At 47.0% G+C, this 21,494-nt stretch overlaps 1 protein-coding gene across 2 annotated transcripts in view; it reads right to left on the reverse strand.

Annotated features, from left to right (window-relative positions):
- The window catches only part of ETS1 (ETS proto-oncogene 1, transcription factor), a 103,836-nt gene that overhangs the window by 43,613 nt on the left and 38,729 nt on the right, over nucleotides 1–21,494 (reverse strand). Inside the window, exon 1 of one of the 2 annotated variants that reach the window (XM_053366328.1) lies at nucleotides 11,662–12,090. The exons of the other annotated variant lie outside the window; for it this stretch is intronic. Within the exon in view, the coding sequence (XP_053222303.1) occupies nucleotides 11,662–11,743 (82 nt within the window). The 5' untranslated portion in view covers nucleotides 11,744–12,090. Of the gene's footprint in view, nucleotides 1–11,661; nucleotides 12,091–21,494 lie in introns of those variants that run through there. 2 annotated transcript variants of the gene reach the window in all.

The raw sequence follows: 21,494 nt of genomic DNA on the forward strand, positions 1-21,494 counted from the left end.
CAATGAAACTAACTCAGCAGCACTTGACAGCCATGAATCAAGACCGTGGGGCGACAAAACAAAATGGTAGCCAGGTAGTCATGACTGCCAACTACTAGACCATGAAGGTCTTAATCTCAGGGTTGTGGGTTGGAGCCCCATGTTAGGCAAAAGATTCTTGCAATGCATGGGGTTGGACCAGATGACTCTCGTGGTCCAACAATTCTATGATTCTATGAACTGATCGAGGGACGTGGGTGGCGCTGTGGGTTAAACCACAGAGCCTAGGACTTGCCGATCATGAGGTCGGCGGTTCAAATCCCTGCGACGGGGTGAGCTCCCATTGCTCGGACCCTGCTCCTGCCAACCTAGCAGTTCGAAAGCACGTCAAAGTGCAAGTAGATAAATAGGTACCACTCCGGCGGGAAGATAAATGGTGTTTCCGTGCGCTGCTCTGGTCCGCCAGAAGCGGCTTAGTCATGCTGGCCACATGACCCGGAAGCTGTACGCCGGCTCCCTTGGCCAATAAAGTGAGATGAGCGCTGCAACCCCAGAGTCAGCCACGACTGGACCTTATGGTCATGGAGTCCCTTTACCTTTTATGAACTGATCAGGATGAAAACAGTGTGGCCTGCTTGTATGCCTTTAAAAGCTAGCTGGTCAGCAGGGAGCAAGAAGAGAAGCTTTTCACAAGAAAGTCAGGAGCATGCTGCTGCCGCCACCGCCCTGATCACATCTGCAGAGTGAGCTGCTATTAACTAAGGATGCAGAGGAGCAGAGGCCAGCCGAAAGAGTGAAGCTGGCCACCCAGCTTGGATCTCGAGCGCTGCAGGCCTGATGTGGAGCAAAGCAAATATAGAAGCTTCTGTGCATCTGAGCTGCTTTAGTCAAAGCCCTGAAAGCAACGTGTGGCAGGCGAAACCACATCTTCTGAAGTCTACCTGCTTTTCATGTGAAACTGCTATTTAAATTGCACTTGGTTGATTTTGTTTGTCGAGTCGAGAGCAGATGCCTGCCCACGCAGTTCCAAGAGTTCAGTTACAAATTCAAGAAACCTGCTGGTTTTTTTTCGAAAGAAAAGGGGGGGGAGAGAACAAAGCAGACAATCTCAAGATTGCAGCAAGGTCTGGGTCCAAAACGCCCAGCTCCATGTAGAGAAGGCATGGGGAAGCTCAGGCCTAGAGTTAAATGTGGCTGTTCAAGCCTTTCTATCTGTTCCTTGGGACTCTCCGGTCATACCACACTCCCCCCCCAACACTGCTCCAGGGTACAAGTGCAGGCAGACACCAGCAACATGCCCCAACATTATTGGCATTAAAAGGGGCAGTGATTTTATCTAGGGCGGAAACCAACAGAACACTCAGAACTCCATCAATAAAGATGAGAGAAAACTCTGAATACATAAACTAGGGGGGTGAAGTCCATGCTTGCTCTTCTAACCCTCCCCATGCACTCTGCAGTTGAAGCGTGGTGGGATTTGAGAGCCAGTATGGTGTAGCAGTTGGACTAGGACCAGGGAAAGACCCGGGTTTGAATCCCCACCAGAGCACGAATCTTGGGCCGGTCACTGCCTTCTCTGAGCCTAGCCTACCTCACAGGGTTGTTGTGGGGTGGGTGGGAGAACCACGTGCACCACAACGTCTGACTACAATGTTTTGGTTTAGTCGCAGGAATGCCCATGGCAGTTCTATGGACTTCAGGGGCCCCAGGCACAAATGATGGGCTGGATGCAAGTGGCAGATCCTGTGTGGTCCATCCCACATGGGCAGATGCTGCGGGGGGTGGGTGGGGATGGCCATTCCAGCAGGTAGACATGGTCTTGATGTCTGTGCCTGCCTGGGTTGGGAGACCAAACACCATGGAACTCCCTGCCTATTGATATCCAGCAGGCGCCTATAACTGTACTCTTTTCTGCACCTGCTAAGAACCTTCTGCCGAAATGTTCAGAAAGTTGATGCAAATTTTAACCTGTTGTAGTATTTTAACATTTCATATGCTTTAAAGTTTTGACTAAACTGCGGGAGGCGATGGAAGACAGGAGTGACTGGCGTGCTCTGGTCCATGGGGTCACGAAGAGTCGGACACGACTAAATGACTAAACAACAACAACAAATGCTTTAAAGTATGGTTGCAAATTCCTTCCAATTTTATTGTTTTATCTTTCCCCACATTTCTGAAACAGACCACTTTTTAAAAAGAAGTTCTCATGAAAATTCACCAGCATTTTAGCATGAATCTCTTCTGATGTACACATTTTTTGCACATAATTTTGTCTAATACGGACATCTTTGCAGAGCAATTTTCTTTAATATTTTGTATGCTATTTTCACAAATGTGTGACTTTTTGGGCACACCTTTCCCACAATATTTGCACTTTTGTGCACGTTACTTGGCTGGAGAACTGTACTGCAGAATTGGGGGAAGTGGGATTTCTGAAGGATGCCCATTTTGGATCTCCTATTCACACTTGAAAAGTGCAAACTAGGTAGGTTCACCTTTAAAACATGGGATGAATCGAATTTCTCCCCATCCCTAGTGCCAGATAATAATAAAAAGACAGTGGCCTTGGTGGAGCTGAAATAAACAGAGGAGTTGGCTTTGTGGCACTCAATTTATCAAATCTACTATTAATTTTCTCCCAATTAGTTCTTTTCTTTGCCTCCTGGTAGCAAAGAGAAGCAGAGTGCAGCAGCTGAGGTTGAAAATCTGCATTGATCAAATACAGGAAATCTATTAATATATTACACACACAAAGCCACCAATATTGTAACTCGAAGCTACCTATCTCCAAGCGTGAAATTATTCCCTTAATGTTGGGCTGCAGAAATGCTTTGAGATTCCCATTTCAAACACAACACAGATAAGGAGATAGTTTATACTGGGTCTCCCGTTAGAAGGAATTAGAAAGGAAACTCAGAAGAATAAAACTTTTGCACACCTCTACCACAAACATCAGTCTAAGGTGGGGGGACTTCTCTCTCTTGCTCTCTCTCCCCCTCTCTCTCTTTCTCAGTGTAATAGCCCTCCCCAACTCCTGCTGTTTTTAAACTCTACAGGATGCTCTGAGTTTGAACCAAAGAAGTAAGGGAAAGCTTTTGAGTCCTTCCTGCTGATTCCTCCCCCCCTCCAACATTTCCCACTTGAAATCCCCTCCTGCAGCTGCCTTTTAATCTGGGTATCTTTTCCTCACTGGGGAAAAATAAGCTTAGGGTGGGGGCAATTTTTAGCTGAGAAGTGTCAGGAGGAATGCAATAATTTGCCTTTTACAGGTCATTTTAGGTGCCAGCCTTCCCCAACCTAGTTCCCTCCAGGTGTTTTGGCCAATGGTCAGCCATTATGGGGATTAAGGTATAATCTAAAACATCTCAGGGACAGGTAGGGCCCAGATTGGGAAAGATTACTGTGTCCTCCTTTAACCCACCATGACTAACAGCGGTGCTCCGCAAAGGTATTTCTTCTGCTATCTAATATTTTTTCAATGGGACGGGGGAGGGCCCTTTTGCATACAGAAGAGATGCTCTCCCACTGAGACACAGCCCTAGAAACTGAGATATGAAAGCTAGGAGCTACATGGAACCTTAAACCTAGGTTACGGGCGCAAGAACGGAATGTTTAGGCACACTTTTTTATAACAAGAATACAAAGCTGAAAATGAATGAACTGCAGCTAAAATCTTACATTCATTTTTCACATGGTCTAGTCCTCATCTGAAGACTGCAAAAAACAAAGCCATGCTTTGCCTGCCCTAATATTCTTAAGAGGGTCTCTTCTCTGGTCTTCGGAGAGTGGCGGGAAGTGGGGAGGCTGAAAAGGGTCCTCCTCTCCTTCCTCTCTGCATTTTAAACTGAAATCAGGTGCAGTACTGAGCCCAGAGCTCAGAAACTGCTACTGCTAATGAAATTCCTTGTCGCAAAACACGCCTAGAGCAATGGGAGTTTCGAACGCTGCGTGGCCTCTCCCTTAAGAGGTTAAACAGCCCCCTGCTATCTGCAACTCCTCTGCTTAAAAGTCAGCAGCTTTTGGTCGAAAGCAAAACTCTCTGGGGGAAGATGTTCGTGACTGCATGTCACACCTGGTTGCGGCCTCAGATCAACACAGCAACAAAATGACACGAGATCAACACAGCAACAAAACGACACAAGCAATCAATGCCCCCCCCCCAGCTCATTCCACACATGAAGAAAGATCAGCTTTTGTGTAGACTCTCGTCTTTTTCTTCTGGGTAAAATTTTTATTAAACTTTAAAATCTTTCCAGCTTTTAAGTTTGTTATACATTTCTCTTGAAACTTCCCGCCTTTCCTTCCTTGCTGTTCTTAATCTCATGTCAACTACATACCACATTCCAATAAGCATTCCACCTAAGACACATTCTTCTCATTCAAATATTATCATTTTTCTTCTCCTTCTCATGCTTCAAATCCTGTTTGCTATTTAACCTGATTATGATTTTTTTTTTAGGTATTCTTTTTCACACTGCTGCCTCTTTTGCACAACAGTCTATAGGATGGTTTGCAGAGGGGGGCAACCCAGGATGCTTGAGGAATACCAAGCCTAAAGCCTTGGTCCATCAGGGCTTCTGCCTTTCCACGCCTTGCCTGGATGATGGGGATGATGGAGATTCCATCAGGAGCCTTTGGGAGGCAAAGCCCTGTCGCTATGTTCTCCCAGCTTGGCTGTTGCCTGAAGAACATCCTCAGTCCTGAAACTCATTACGGGATTCTTTCAGAAGTGAATGGTGGGGAGGGATTAAACTGGATGATTTAACAGTCTGGTCCTCCTCTTCGGCTTCTAACATGGCTTCATCTACCAAGACAGAAGCCGCTGGAATGAGTGTCCTCACTACAAGATCGGGTTTTTTTTTGTTTCTGTCATTTTTTGCTGCCCAAGTTTGAACTTTGCTTCAACTTTAAAATGCCCACAGTCTTCCAAGGCACAGGAAGAATCAGATTTAGGCTTTAATGGGCTTGTTAACATGCTGGAGAGAAGAGGGGTCCCTTCTGCATGAATGGGGGTGGGGGGAGGGAATTCTCTCTTCCAATTCACAAAGTCCTTGATTCCTAGCCGCAACTGCACATGCAACCGGTCCCTGCAGCTCCACCATCTACAAATAGGTTAGGCAGCTCACGACTGCCGCAAGAAGTTAAAGTTTAAACGGAGAGGCCTGGCTTGGTCTGAAAGACAAAACAACCTCCCTCAGGCTCAGCCGCCCCTTTCAAGGAATCCGCCTTCTGCGTAGGCTCATTCGAGTGCATCTGGGAGAGATAGCATCACCTGGCCCAATCTAGGCCCAGGAATCCCTGTTAAAAAGCCTCTTTGCTGGAAGCAATTCTACAAAGGAAGGCGTTGCCACTTTGAACAGCCCTGATTCCCAGATCTCTATACAGTTGCTCCTCTGACACCAGTGGGGAGTTTGCCATTTCAATGCTACTTAATGGTTTTCCAGTTCTCTAGCTTAGAACGTGGTCTGGATCATTACAAACAAGGAGCAATTCTTGAAGAACAACAGAACCACAGGTGGGGAATGTGGCCCTCAAAACCTCTTTCTCGGTCATTGGATCTCTCCAATGGGGCCACCCCCTCACAGGCCCTGCTTCATAGCCTTGAGGGTTTTTGGCCTGTCTAGGATGTGTCCTTGAACTCTGCCCATGCCTCTTGACTGTCCTGATGGAGGACAGAGAGAGGGATGTGCGATTGCGTGTGTAGAAACTAGCCTCCTTCATATAAAGGCAACATTTACATCAGTTGCTCCATCCACTTTTCTCTGTGAGCCCGCACACCACTGGCATGTGGCCCTTGGAAGGTTGCCAAGAAGAGAAGGTGGCCCTTGAGTTAAAAAAATAACCATCCCCACCCTTGAACTAAGCCTGTAAGTTCTAAACTGATCCAGTGCCAACAAGAGCGATCCTGGCTGCCCATTACTAAGCGGGGGCTTGTTTCCTAAAGCCTGGCAGAACAGAAATGGTACCAAGTTGCTGGGCTCCTACTTGTCCCCAAAAGCAGTCTGATGTCTGTGCCAAACAAGCCTCCTGGAAGAGTTCATTCCACAGGACAGAAAGGCCGGCAAAAGATGGCGCCTTACCAGAAGATTTCTGCATACTGAACAGTGTTAGAAACTCAGATATATAATCTAATTTGCAAATGGCACATTGAACATAGGCTGCAGTTGCCACAATGGAATGTCTAGGCATCACCCCCCCCCCCACATGGGATATTATTATTATTATTACTACTACTACTGTATCATCATCATCATCATCATCATCATCATCGTCATTTCCATTTCAACACTGCTTCATAGTTGAAAGAACAAATCTCAAAGTGGTTTACAACACATTAAAACTCCAAATAAAACAAGCCAGAATAAATCTAACTCAAGCTCCAAGGGAAATATTTCAGATCCTTCCCTAAGTGACATTTTGCTTTCCCCAGCCACCAACCCAACATCCAGAGATCTCCATGTAGTTGCAACTGGACCCATGCCAGTCACAAAAGACACCTGGCAAATTTCAAACACTGGTATGGAGGGGAGTGAGAGGGGTGCAAACAGGAGGCAACGCTCCCCAAGACCATTCTGAGCCATTCTGGTGGCCTTCCAGAAGTTATTGAGTTTCAGCTCCCTAAATTCGTGGCCACTGACCATACTTGTTGAGGTTGGCAGGAGTTGGGGTCCAGTAACATCTTGGGAGCCATAGGCTCCCCATCCCTGAATCAGTGTCTCCTCCAAGGAACCAGCATTCTGAAGAGGACTAGTAACTTTGCTGGCATACTTGGTGATGTGAGTTGTATCTGGAGAAGGACCAAAGCCCCAGGATGCTCCAAAAGGACTCCCACATCTGTGGGATGGGGCACTAGGAGCCCTCCCCCAGAGGTTGTTGGGCTCTGGTTCTCATCAGCCCCGACCCACAGAGCCAGAGGCCAAGGGAAAGTGAGAGCTGTAGTCCAGCATCCTTGGAGGGCTACAGGTCGCCCAACCTTGATGCAAAGAGACAGAACTCCTGCAGAGAGAGATTCATGCTCCATACGCACCAGTCTGTGCTAGTGCTCCATCCCTGAACTCGTCGATAAATTATAAGCCCTAAAGCCATGTTCACCTGGCGTGGCTCCTGGTTTCATGATGTTGCTTGAGGAATCCCTAGGAAAGGATGGATGTTTCCATGTGTACAAGGAATGCCTATAATATGGTTTGTTCCCAGTATGGGATCTCATCCCTGGATGTGTAGAAGCTAAGCAGATCTGAAGCCTGGGATACAGGAGTACCACGATTGAACACAATTGACCTGCAGGGCAGCCCCTGTGTAGGCAGTCCAAAGTATGTTATTATTATTATTAACATTTGCATCCCACTTTTCCTCCAAGGAGCTCAGGGTGGCTTATATAGTTCTGTTCCTTCCCATTTTATCATCACGAAAACCCTGCGAAGTAGGTTAGGCTGAGAGGCAGTGACTGGCTCCCAAGCTCATCCAGTGATCTTCATGGCTGAGTGGGGATTTGAACCCTGGTCTCTCAGGTCCTAGTCCAATGCTCTAACCACTGCACAACACTGCTTCTTATTAAGTTTGTGCCTCATCCTTTCAACCAAGGCTTATGGCAAACAGCGAGGATTGAACCATGGAGAGAGAGCCAGTCATAAAGTCAAGAGTGATTCAGATCAGCAAATGGCCCCTTGAAAACAAGAGTAAAAAAGTCTGATGCTCTACCGACTGAGAAATAAATAGAAATGCTTTTATTGAAAGAAAGAAGTTTGCATACCAGCTCAGATGACCCCTCAAGACAAATGCAGTTTCTAAATCACATATCGGGGTGGCTGGTGCTTGGAAATCTCTCCCCATTTTTGTATTCCCAGGTGGGCAGAAAAAATAAGAGGTTTATTGAGCCCTGGCTGTGCCAACATACACAAAGATGGTTTGCCTTCAACTTTGTGGGTGGGGCTACCATATGCAGATGACCTTGCTTAGACGTGGATTTCCATTGCGCCAGAGCCACAACTAAGAAGACCCTGCTATGCCCCTGACTGGCATAGGCACAGTAACAGATTTAACCACACCTAAAAGGTACTTTCCTGAGAGTACTTGCTTGGAGAAAGAGCTGCCATTCCCTGAAATATGCTGTAAAAAATCATAAGGAACACAGGAAACTTTCTTAAACATTCAGGCAATGAGAGCTGCTAATGACACAGATTCATACACTTCCAGATGAATAAGTACCAAACTTTCATAAAATTGTAGAGTTGGCTGGAGTACCATCTAGTCGAACCCTGTGCAATGCAAGAGCTCAATTTTAAACTGAGCAAGACCACATTGAGGATTTGGTTGCATTCTGCTCCGCTGTTTTAGACCTAAATGGACCTCTGGTGTGACGAGAACACAATCAGGGTCCTGCTTGGTCAGAGCAAAGGTCCATCTAGACCACCACCCCCAATTTCCACCAGCCAGATGCCCCTGGGAAGCCCACAAGCAGCAGCTGAGGGCAGTGGGCCACCCCTGCTGTTGCTTCACCACTGTTGCAATTGAAATTGCTGCATCTGAACACACAACTATCATTACTAATAGCCGTAGGTAGACTTGTCCTCTGTGAATCTGGCAAATCCTCTTTTAGCCAGGAGCCATCACCAGCTTGATGTAATTCAGGCCCTTGAACAGCCTCTTGCTTGATCACCTATGGCGAATAGGACTCCTCTCCAGGTGAACAGGAAGCTTTTGAAAACTGAAATAATGTTGGGGAGGGTTCTCTTCCCTACCACATCTTTTTCAGGAGGCTGATGTGCCATAAATGCCTAACCACAGATAAGGACAGGCAAGCAGACTAGTGGGAAAGCAAGCTAGCCACAATTATTGTGGACTAGCAGCTTTTGTTTAGAAGATTTGGTTTAATAGTTGCTTAGCACTGATGTGGTGCTTTAGCGTTCTCAAAGCCCTTCACACACATTGTCTCAGTTATCCTCCCAAGGATGATACATTATCTCAGTTATCCTTACGACAACCCTGAAAGGTAGGGCTGGGACTGAGAGGAGAGCGCCTAGTAAGTTTAAGGCAGGATTTGAACAGAGGTCTTCATTTCATCGTTCAGTTGTTCAGCTCAACACGCCCAACACCCTGGTAATTTTCTGGATGCGAAACAGTGTGGATGAAAAGCATTCAGAAATTTGGGTAGTGAGGATTCTGCTTTGACAAAATCTGGGGTCACTGATCCTTCTTTATGAATGGAAAATTCTGCAATTCCCCATTCATAAATGAAGCAAAACAAAACAAAACAAAAACACCCTCTTACAATGAAAGATGATACTTTTTCCATTCTTTTAGGCTGTGTGATCTTTTTGCAAACTGATAGGATGCATTTCTGAACTTAAGTTTAGGAATCAGCAGGGCGGGCTGGATTTTGGTTGCCAGCTGTCACCTCTTTCTTCCTGTTAACCAGGCGTTTCCACCAGCCGAAACCTGGGCCTGCTTTTCCCAGAAACTCAGGAACAAGGCTCAGAAATGGCTGGGGGAAAGCGAGAAGTTTAACATCCGTAAATACAGATGCCAGGAGTGTACAGATGTGGAGGGTCAGCCAAGAGGAGGGTCCAGCTGTGGGTGATCATCAGACTCAGCTTAACCCTTTCCGCACGTTGCAGACACAGTTTTGCTACCCGCGCAAAAGAGCATCTCAGCCACATATGCACCCTTTGCAAGAACCCAACAGCTGCATTGTTAGCAGGCTACCTAGTCAAAGAGGTTACTTAGCAAGCCTTTGCATTTTGCATCCAAGACTGGGCCTAAGTGTTAACCGCAAACAAGAAGAGCTAAAATTATTGATGGCCACACAGTAACTTAGCAACTAGGGCTGAAACCATCTCTCCAGATAACATCGGACACCCTTGCCCCTGCTGTTCCATCAGAAAGTTTCCCCAACATCTCTTGTGGTGTGTGTGTGGGGGAGGCAGAGGTGCAAACGGCCCTGAAGCAGCTGTCTAGCACAGCTCCTCTCACCCTGTCGCCCTCCAGGTGCTGCTGAACTACAGTTCTCACCATGGCTGTAGGACACAAGAGGTGATAGGACGTTGGCTGTGCTGGCCCCTGGGGCTGAGGATGGGATTTATAGTCCAGCAGCAAGTGCAGGGCTCTGGGTTGGCAGAGGTTGGTTTAACATATTGATAAATATGTCACTGAGATGTCACTAGAATTTAAAACACAGCATTTTTTTTTTTTAAAAAGGCTTGGAGGATGCAGAACTGCTATTAGCAGATTATCATAAGGCAAAAGCATCCAAATCAAGGTGTTTTTTGTCTGTTTTTTGGTAATCTGCAACCAATGGATTTATAAAACCAAAGGAACAAAACTCTAAATTTCTGGATGGGGAAAAATGTGTTTGTGTGCATTTAAGAATATTATTTTTAAAGAGTATTTTTTTTTTAGTCACAAAAGGGACCTCCATTTAATTTTCTCTCAACAAGAGATTATGGGTTGTTTTTGTCTTCTGTGCCCATATATTTATGGATTACATTCCAAACCCTGCTTCAGGCCATGGTCCTAGGTGCACTTTACCTGGGAGTAAGTCCCATGGAACTCAGTGGGACTTACGTTTGAGCAGGCACGCACAGGCTTGCACTGTCAGTGTGATTCCTGTGTAAATAGGGGTTTGAACCCAGGTTCGCCCCATCTGAGTTTTACGCCCTGTCAATTTACACTGCCCTTTTCCTCCAGCGGAACCCCCAGAAGGATGAGTTAAAAGAAAGAAGCATTTTTAAAATAATAATAATAATAATAATAATAATAATAATAATAATAATAATAATAAAAAATCAACCCTCCCCAAAACCTGACTTCTTAATTTAAAGAGAAAGAAGAATGAAAGAAAGCCTTCCGTCTGATAGGGGATTGGAATGCCTTATTTTTGCCCGCTTTCCCCCAACGTCCCCCCCCCCCGCCTTGCCATCTCCAGCTGATCATACAAGCGAGGCAGGAGAAGGTGCTACTTTCCGCAAATCTCACTTGTAAAAATGGTGTGTGATTCGTGCGCTGGTGCGGGTGGGAAGGAACGGGACATTTCAGCCCACAAAGGCGCTCCGAGCCAGACCTATTAGCTCTCCTGGAGTACAGTACAGCCGCGCTCAAAACACATACAGAGAGAGAGGGAGGGAAAAGGGGAAGAGAGAGAAAAAGACAGGGGGAGGAGGGAGAGATAGAAGAAGAGAAGAGTCAATTACACCCAAAGGGAAAAAAACGATTCCCTGGAGCTTCCAGGCAAGGGCTCCCGGACTGTGGTCCAACTGTCAGGAAGATGCTCCTGCCCTAACCCAAGAAACAGCAGGAAAGCCGGCCAGAGCTCTCTCTAGACTTGAGATGGGAAGCCAAACCACTCGCTTGCACCATACAGCGTCCCCACGAACTCCAATTCAGGGGGAGAAAAGAAACACCGGGAGATGGGACCCCGGGCACAAACCAGACAATCTAGGGGTGGAAGAAAGCCGGTGGTATCGGAGAGGAAGCGGGGGGGGGGGGTCCCCAGAAGAGGCGTCGCCAAAGACCGTGAAAACAGGCTAGCCCATCCCAGGAAGGCGCAGTTACCGAGGAGCACAGCTGAGCGCAGCCGTCGCCCGGGGACGCTTCGGCCCTGACCCAGGGAGAGCGGGGCCGGCCAGTAACCCCGCGCGCCGTCGGGGCACGCGAAGGACCGAGAGCGCGGCGCAGCGGCCCACTTACCCGGCGAAGGGAACATCTCGGCGTCGACCTTCTCGGTCTTGATGATGGTCAGGGTGGGCTTGAGGTCCACGGCCGCCTTCATGGTCCACGAGGGGGAGGGGGACCTTCCGGGTCGGATCCTTCGGCCCCTCTGGCCGGGAAAGCGCCCCGCGCCCCCCGAAGTTGGAGACTCCGAGCTGCGCCCTCCGAGTCTGGCGCCGTGCGCCCCGCGCCCGCTTCTCCGCCTGCGGGGCAGCCCGACGGGCTCCGTCCGTGGCGCGCTCGCTGGCTCTGGCGCTGCCTTCCGCCTTCCCCGTGCCTCGTCTCCGGGGCGTTCCTGCTCCGGCCAGCCCCGCCGCTGCCTCCTGCCTGCCCGTGGGTTTCTCTCCCAGCCCAGGAGCGGCTGTAGGCGCGGAGCTCTCTGGGCTGCCGCCGACGGGAGGAGGGAACAGGGGCCGGGCTCCGCTCCGTGACAGCGGCCGGGGTGGGACCCGCCTGCCTCCGCCCCTTCGCCGCCGCCCAGACCCTCCGCGAAGCGCCTTCGCCTCTGGACCGCGCTCTGGAGAGGGGCTCCTCTCTCTCTCTTTTTTTCTCTCCTAACTCCGCATTAGTTAATCCGGAGTAAGGCTCCCCTCAGGACCAGAGCTGTAATCAGGCACTGAAAGGGGAAGGCGGGAAGGGGGATGGGACTTCACGCTTTACTTGGTCCCTTGGGAGCAAAAGAAAATGGGTGCTGGTCTTGCTTTCTTCTTCATCGTCAAAGAGTCATGGGATTGTAGAGTGGGAGGGGAGCCCCAAGGGCCATCTAGTCCAGCCCCCTGCAATGCAGATATGGCAGCTAAAGAATCCCTGACAGGTGGCCACCCTGCCTCTGCTTCAAACCTTCCCATGAAGGAGAGTCCACCACCTTCCGAGGAATCACCATCACCATTGGCATCGCCAAACCACTTAATATGCCAAATCCCTAAGCAGTTTACTGGTATATAGCACACAGTAAGATAACGGAAAGGAAAAGCTCTATGTGACATTTAGAACCGAAAACACAAAGAAATGCATCGGTAAAAGCAGAGGTGCCATCAATAAAATATTAAGTTAAATATCAACAACAAAGCAGTGTGATGAATCTCATGAGCGCAGGAATGCTTGCTTAAATAGAGGGGTCTTTAGGAAGCCCTTCATGCAGCCTGAACAGCACAGGAACCCCTGTTTTTATGAATACCACACAGTCTATAAAGAGGAAAAGAAGAACTCAGCCTCTTCATAAAGTGGGAGGTGGTGGTTCTGCAGGGGGGGGGTGAGTTTCCTCTCTCTCTTGCACACACAGAACTGAATTTTTTTTAAAAAAAATCTTGCTAGTTTAATACAACACACAGAGAGACATACATACATAGAGTGGTAGGAATTTGGGGCAGGTTGCTGGGAACAATAGCTCTGTTGGAGGAAAACTACAGTTCCCTAGGATTGTCTGGAGGGGGAAAGAGTGTTTTCAGAGTGTGGGGGGTTTAAGGCAGGCCCCCTCCCCTTAATGCCCCATTTTCATGATTTCCTTTGCCGCTAGGGTGACCAGCAATGCTACAGAAGGACGATTCTCCCTCTGTTACATATCCATTAATCATGATGAATCACAATAACTCACATTTACAGCTTCCAAAGCTCTTCACATCCATTATAGCTGTACAATTCGATACATTTTTATGGACTGAGTGTGACTTGAGAGGGCATGCATTTGACTATGAGGACAGAGCAAGAGGTCAGCTATTACAGATCTTGCACATCTACTTTCCTGGGGGATGCTACCCCAATACAGTGGTACCTCGGGTTACAGACGCTTCAGGTTACAGACTCCACTAACCCAGAATTAGTACCTCGGGTTAAGAACTTTGCTTCAGGATGAGAACAGAAATCATGCGGTGGCATGGCAGCAGCAGCAGGAGACCCGATTAGCTAAAGTGGTACCTCGGGTTAAGAACAGTTTCAGGTTAAGAACAGACTTCCAGAACGAATGAAGTTCTTAACCCGAGGTACCACTGTAACTGGAGCAGGGATGAGGGAACCTGGGAGGCCCCCTCCAGATGTTGCCGGACTACAACTCCTATCACCCCCAGCCAGCATGGCCAATGGTCAAGGCTGATGGGAGGAGTTGGAGCCCAGCCATACATGAATAGCCACAGGCTCCACAGTCCCGCATTACAGAAATTTGACGGGCTGAGAGAGCAAGTGGCGCAATGCAGGGGTGGGAGACCTTTGCACATGTTCTGCTTATCAATATCCAGCTTAACAGACCCGGGTGCCCAGAACTGGACCCAGGTTCAAATTAGTTCTCCAGAGTGGGTGTGGACTGGAAGGATGCTGCTGAGCAAGTTAATATGGTTTGGTCCCTGATGCTGCCCTTCTTTTGTGACCATCTTATTCTGAGTCACAACCTTGAAAAAGCTCCCAAACTCTCCCAAGAAAAAGCCCAAACTCTCCCACACTTGTAGCAGAGGATGGAAGACATTTTGAATTTGGGCAAGATGGAGAATCTTGCTTACAGAAGATGGGTTGCCTTGGAGAAGTCCAGTTCCACGAGGCAAACATGGTCTACGGCTATACTAACAAATTAGCTAGTGGGTGCAGGAACATCAAAAGAGTCCTGCTGGATCAAACCAAAGGTCCATCCATTCCTGCATCCTTTCCTTCAGTGGCCAACCAGATGCCGCTGGGAGACACCCACCTCCCCAAGCAGGGCTTGAAGGAAACAGCCCACTCTGGATGGACCAGAGTGGCTGGGGCAACCCAGTCAGATGGGCGGGTACAAATAATAAAAATGTTGTTGTTGTTGTTTACCCAGAGCCAGATTGCCCTTGATCCTGGAGGTAGCAAGGAGCCATGGATAGCTTTATCCTCCAAAAATTTGTCTACCCTCCTTTTAGAGCATTCTAAGTTTGGTGGGCATCTAAACTTGAATTCCATACTCAAAACAAACAAACAAACAAATTTCTTTCCAGTAGCACCTTAAAGACCAACTAAGTTAGTTCTTGGTATGAGCTTTCGTGTGCATGCACACTTCTTCAGATACACTGCATGCACACCAAACTTCGTGCATGCACACGAAAGCTCATACCAAGAACTAACTTAGTTGGTCTTTAAGGTGCTACTGGAAAGAAATTTGTTTGTTTGTTTGTTTTGAGTATGGCAGACCAACACGGCTACCTTTCTGTAACTTGAATTCCATAGTTCAACTCTGCCCTGTGTGAAGGAGTCAACTGCCCAGCTCTCAGCAGCACCAGATGAAGTGCTGGCACTTTTTCTCCTTGTCCATCATTCTGTAAACCTTGACCACTCCTGTTCACCTTTCCCTCCCCAGCTAAAAAGCCTCGGACACTGTCACCTTTCCTTGTAAGGGAGCTTTCCAGCTCTTTGATATCTTTTTTTGACATGTGACGATCAAAACTGTACATGGCGGCGTTTTAACTGCCTTGTGTTTCACCCACACGCAAGGCCGCAACCCCCCTGCCTTTAATACTTGGTTCAGTGTAGTTAAAACGTTGAAGGTGGAAGAGGTTTTGTTTTGTACACGGAAAGGCGGACGCGATGCTATTTTCTGTTTGTACAACCTCTTTGTTTTATATTTGCAGGGTTGGTTTTTTAAAAGAAGAAGAAGAAGAAGAAAGAACAGAGGAGGGCTTTTAGTAACAAATGTGTTTTCTGAAAACAAGGGGACATTGATGAGAGACAGCCTGGAGGAATCCACAGTGGGTCCATCTTTCAGAAAATTAAGCATGTGTGAAGTTGCATTTCAAATCAGTGAGAAGTAAAATAAAATAAAAAGGGGGGGGACTAAGACCCCAAAGTGCTGACTGCTTATTTCCCCCACCAATTTCACCTGAAACCAAGGATCCTTCCTTTGCAAGGCGGGGTTGGGACCGCTCCTGCCACAAAATATGCCGAGATCTCTTCCAGGTGGAAAAGTCGAAACTAGAGACAGAATTGTTAGAACCAAAGACAAAGCTGTTATCTAGAATGTATAACTTGCTGCTTATGTGGAATTTACAGGATGAGACAGTTAAATCTGCTATGATTAAATGGGCACAGGATGTTGGACACAACATTATGTTTGAAGACTGGGAAAGGTTATGGAACACCGGAATGAAATTTACGGCCAGTACGGCCTTGAAGGAAAACATTATGAAAATGATATACCGGTGGTACATGACCCCAGTCAAGTTAGCTAAGATACATCACCTGTCTGACAATAAATGTTGGAAGTGTAAGGAAGCAGAGGGGACTTTCTTTCACCTCTGGTGGACATGCCCAAAGGTTAAGGCTTTCTGGGAAATGATTTACAATGAGTTGAAAAAGGTATTTAGGTATACCTTTCCCAAGAAACCAGAGGCCTTCCTGTTGGGCATGGTAGACCAGAAGGTGTTAAAGAAGGACAGAACTTTGTTTATGTATGCTAGTACAGCAGCAAGAATACTCATCGCAAAGAACTGGAAGACACAAGATTTACCCACGCTGGAGGAATGGCAGACGCAGTTGATGGACTATATGGAGATAGCTGAACTGACCGGCAGAATCCGAGATTTGGATGTAGAAACAATTGAGGTGGACTGGAAAAAGTTTAAAGACTACTTGCAAAAGTATTACAAACTGTATGAATCTTAAGACGGTGCATGATTTGAAAATGATACGCTTTAGCAATTATGATTAAGTAAATAGTAAACTAAGTGACAAAAGAGAAAAGGAGATAATATGAAATTGAACATGTTACGTTTATTTTAAAGGTATAAAAATTCTGACATAATACATTGAATATAGATACATAACATGTAAAAGTTACAATAAGGTATGACATAAGGTAACAAATTGCTGACATTGTTAATATAAAGAACGCAGAATCGGAAGGGGTGGGGAAGTCCAATTTGGGATTTTTGTTAAAAAAAAAAAAAAAAATGGTTTCTTGTAAACTTCTTGTTTGTAATGTATAAAATTTGGAAAGAAACGTAATAAAAAATATTATAAAAAAAAAAAAATATGCCGAGATCTCTATCACCCCAGGAGCTTGTGAGCCTAAATGAAGTTCGGGGGGGGGGGGGAGGGCGTCTTGGTTTGCACATAAAGTATTTTATTGCAACTTCTGTAGCAAAAACACCCGACCACAAACGGCAGAGCACAGATAGGCGTGTATGACTCACAGAGGTCCATTTACCGGTATATACATATACATATACATCTATATATTTATAAGGTTTTTTTATTACAAAAAAAGAGAGAGTACGAACGTCATTAGCAACCTGTTTCTTGTGGTTCTTTCTGTGAGAAAACCTAACAGTCTTAGTTGCGTGCTGAGCAACTGCAATGTATTTCTTGAGACGCGCTTGGTTCACACGCAGACACATCCATACTGACTTGCCGCATCAAGTGGTGAGTCACTCATGTGAACAAGTCAACCCAGATTTAGCAGGCAGCCTTTTCGTATTGCCTGATGCCAGCTAAAATGCTGGGCTTTTCGATGGATCAGTTCATATGCTCAGCTGCAGGGATCAAATGCATAACGTTGGTTTGCAGAGAAATAGCAGGGTTTACCAAACTTGGGTCTCCATCCGTTGTTTTTTTTTTTGGACTACAACTCCCATCATCCCTAGCTAGCAAGACCAATGGTCAGGATGATGGGAATTGTAGTCCAAAAAACCAGATGGAGGACTAAGGTTGGGAAGCACTGTGGTGCATATGTATGATGTGCAGAAAAGGTGTTGCGTCTTCTCCAGACCCCAATCCAAATTTCATGATCATCCACCATCGTTGTGTGAAATCCTACAGCCCAGAAGTTATCGAATATATATAAGGGGACAGAAACCCACAAATGTCACAGAACCTCCCCAAGCGTACATCATGAGGCATGTGGGGAATGGGTGAGCGATATCTTTCAAGAATGCTTGCTGCAAAGGGAGGTGGGGACCTTGCCCAGCCTGGGGCTGCAGTTTCTTGTGGGAGCCTGCTAGTGGAAAGAGGTGATGGGGCTCATGCTTCTGGAATGAGGAGTGCTGTGTACTGTTATGTCGATCATTACTATCAAATCTTCCAGCAAATGGTGCGTGGATTTGCCACCTTGGGGTCTGCTCCTTTCCTCTGGAAGTCCCTGTAGCTTCTCAACCCTTTGCTTCCAGAACTACTAAGTGTGGCTGTATTTGCCTTACTATGTGGTACGTTGGTTGCTAGGCATGCAAATAGGTCTGACATGTGGGTGGGGATTGGTCTAATAATGGTTAACGATACAAAGGCTCAGGCAGTTCCCTGTGGCAGGAGAAAGCAGTCATATTCTGCTCTATGGGGACATTTAGGGGGCTGCCCCCAGCTGAAAGGTTCCAGTTTTCCCACGTCTCTTTTGCCATATATTTTTAATATATACAGTATAAAACATTAGGGGAAGAAGGTAGGCAGAGGAACTCATGAATGAGTGGAACATCATGAGAGAAGAAGATTCGCCGCAAGTCCATCTTGAGATGAATCATTGCAAAGGGAGGGAATTTGGGCAAGGTTGCCAACTGCCTGAACCCAGCCCTGCTCCTATGCTTCTAATGGCAGCTTGAACTCCAGGCCTGCCTCCTTGTCGACGAACTTCACCTCCTGTTTCCTGCAGATTGAACTTGATGGCCAAGGTGCTCCAGGGAACAGCAGGGCAGCTTCATCACAAGCACAGACACCACCCCCCACCCCCAAGTCAGTTGGCAACCCTAGCCATGCAAGAAAGAGTTTGAAATCGAGCATAAAAGAAGCAGCTGGCTTTGGAAACGACTCATTGCAGGCTCAGATGGAGAGAGAGATGATGCAATTTTCACAAGCCCATAATCTCTTCTTTTTTTTCTGCATTGCATTGGAATGTTGTAACTTCCAGAGGCACGGAGGAGCAAAAGCACACACACACACACACACACAAACACACACACACCCCACAGGGTAATTCACAAGGGGGGAGGGGGAGGCCTCGCACGATGGATATGGATGAGGAAAAGAGGCAGGGCCTGGTTCACACATAGCACCTGCAGCTTCGATGCTGGGAGGACAAGGCTGTTCAAATGCATCTGTGGTCCCCGGAGTGTGAAAGCGGGCCTGACTGTTCCTTGGTTTCCTTTCCGCAGCGTTCAAGGCTCCATGCGGTTCTCAGGACGAGCCTCTTCCTCCTCCCACAGCAAAACCACAAAACCTCCTGGAACGGAGCACAAAGCAGAGAGAGAGAGAGAGAGAGAGAGAGAGAGAGAGAGAGAGAGAGAGAGAGGCCTGCCCTGAACAGCTGAGCGGCCGGCCTGGGCTGTCAGCATCACTCCCTCCCCACCAAAAAAGAGGAAAAGGTTCCCACGGAAGTGATGGCCAGTAAATCCCAGACGCCAAGCCTGAAGGGAGAGTACGAGAAGGCGGAGTGGCAGGAAGGAGCAAAGATCAGCGCGGAGAAGGCCAAATCCCACATTTCTCTTGGTTGGGAAAGCTGCCTCAAACTCCTGCTTGGCTTTGTTTTGGCAAAATGAGACCTCTCCATCCATTGGCTGAGAGCCTGCACACCTGAGCGGAACAGAGACGTGAAGGATTCCTCCAAGGGACCCAGTTATTGAGTTTCCTCCTTGGTTTGCTTGCAGGAAAATCTTTTCATAATAGTTGATCACCTCTGAATTTAAAATGTTGTGTGGTTTCTTTCCCTTGTACGTAGATATTCTTTTTCTAAAGCACTTTGGTATCTTGTATGCTATAGTGGCATGAAAGTATTTTTTTTGTAGATAAGTGACTATGAAATCCTTGAGAGCTGTCAGTGTAGGCAGCGCTAATGCAGATGGATCCATGATCTGACTGGGTGCAAGGCAGTTTCCTGCATCCATCCATTAAGGACCATTAAGAGTGCTGCCTTCTGACTTGGGAAGCCCGCCTCCTGGCCCATCTGCTCTCCTGGCGAAGCGAAGCAGCCCTCCTCCCTCCACACGTGTTTGGGTTTGTTGGGGTGGTTTTCTTGGACGGAGATCCTGGCTGCCCAACAATGCAACTCTTGTTTTTCTCTTGTTACGCTGCAAAGCGGCCCTGAATAGATCCATCAAAAATTATAAGCAGGGGCAGCCCCCTGAGGCTCTGAAAGATCACAGACCGCATGCAGGGCCTGAACAAAGACCCCGCTCTTTCCGAACAATTAGCCCAGCTAAAAGGACATCTATCTCCTTCCATTAGGGCCACCACGTGCCTCCGAGTCATTGCATTGTACGGCTAATTAAATAACATGCCTCTCTCCCCATGCCAGTCTCCTGATTAGCTTTTCTCGGTCAGCCAGACACAGCCACGCCAGGCCCAGTGGAAGCAGCACTCTTGGTGATGCTCTGTTTGTGTTGAAAGTTATTTTCGTATTTCGAAACTCATTGTTGGACATCTGCTGAGCGACGGTCTCCGAGACTTTGGTGTGTGTTTTTATTGCTACAAGGGAATTTTAATTTCTCCATCAGGACTCAGCTCATTCACAGCCATTGATAAATCCATTCATTCATTCCTGGCATCCAGTAAGCATCAGTAGAGAAGAGGTTAGCTCTCTCAGTCTTCAATCCCAGAGCAACCCAGGAAACTGCCTTATATTGAATGAGGCCATTGGCCCATCTAGCTGAGCACTGTTCACACAGACAGTGGTTCTCTCTCAGTCCTACCTGGAGATGCCACTGGGTATTGAACCTGGGGTCTTGTGCGCGTATGATCACAGAAGCATATAGAATCACAGAACTGTACAGTTGGAAGGTACCCCAAGGGTCTAGTCCAACCGCCAGTGATGCAGGAATCACAACTCAAGAATCCCTGAGACCATTCAACCTCTGCTTGAAAACATCCAAGGAAGGAGAGGTCACCACCTTTGGAGGGAGTTTGTTCCACTGCCGAACAGCTCTTACTGCCAGAAAGTTCTTCCTAAGGTTTAGTTGGAATCTCCTGTCTTGTCATTTCAATCCATTGGTTAGGGCCTCTGGAGCAGCAGAAAACAAGCTTGCTCCATCTTCCATGTGGCAACCCTTCAGATATTTGATGATGATTCTCATCTCACTTCTCAGTCTTCTCTTCTCCAGGCTAAACATACCCAGCTGCCTCAACCATTCCTCATAAGGCTTGATCTCCAGACCCTTGATCATATTGGTTGCCCTCCTCTGCACACATTCCAGCTTGTCAATATCCTTCTTAAACTGTGGTGCCCAGAACTGGACACAGGACTTCAGGTCTGACCAAGGCAGAATTGAGGGTACAATTACTTTCCTTGACCTGGACACTAGACTTCTGTTGATGCAGTCTAGAATAGAATTAGCTGGTTTTTTGCGTCTGCTTCTGCTGCAGCAGCATCACACTGTTGACTCATGTTAAGATTGTGGCCTACAAAGACTCCTAGATCCTTCACACAAAGTTTATCTAGTCAAAGTCTGGTTTAAAAATAAAAGCATATTCAGAAGGATGGGCAGGGGCTTGACCTGAGGTAATGCTACTTTTGATAGATAAAGCTTTTCTACACCTGGATTACACTTTTCAGAAAGTGATAGATATCAAGATGAAATTTAGTTACTTATCAAGGTTTAATGGTATATGTAAGAATTTTCCAGGCAATGATATCTGCCATTCACCTCTTGAAAATGTAGTGACTACTGATAAATACCGTATACCCAGAGCACATCCTAAAAGAACCAGCAGAAATATTTTTAATAGTCCTGGATTTTGGAAGAGCGAGATATTCCTCAGCCAACAGACAGCCATCACTGAAATGCCTTTGCATGGGGGAGAGGGAGCGTCTGTCAGCAGCAAACAGGTAACAGCAGCAGCCTCTTTCAGAAACGAAATCCTAAGCGAATGTGTTACACCTTTTCATCTCAACA

Source organism: Podarcis raffonei, chromosome 15 (assembly GCF_027172205.1).
Source record: "Podarcis raffonei isolate rPodRaf1 chromosome 15, rPodRaf1.pri, whole genome shotgun sequence".
In the NCBI taxonomy this organism is placed as follows: Eukaryota; Metazoa; Chordata; class Lepidosauria; order Squamata; family Lacertidae; genus Podarcis; species Podarcis raffonei.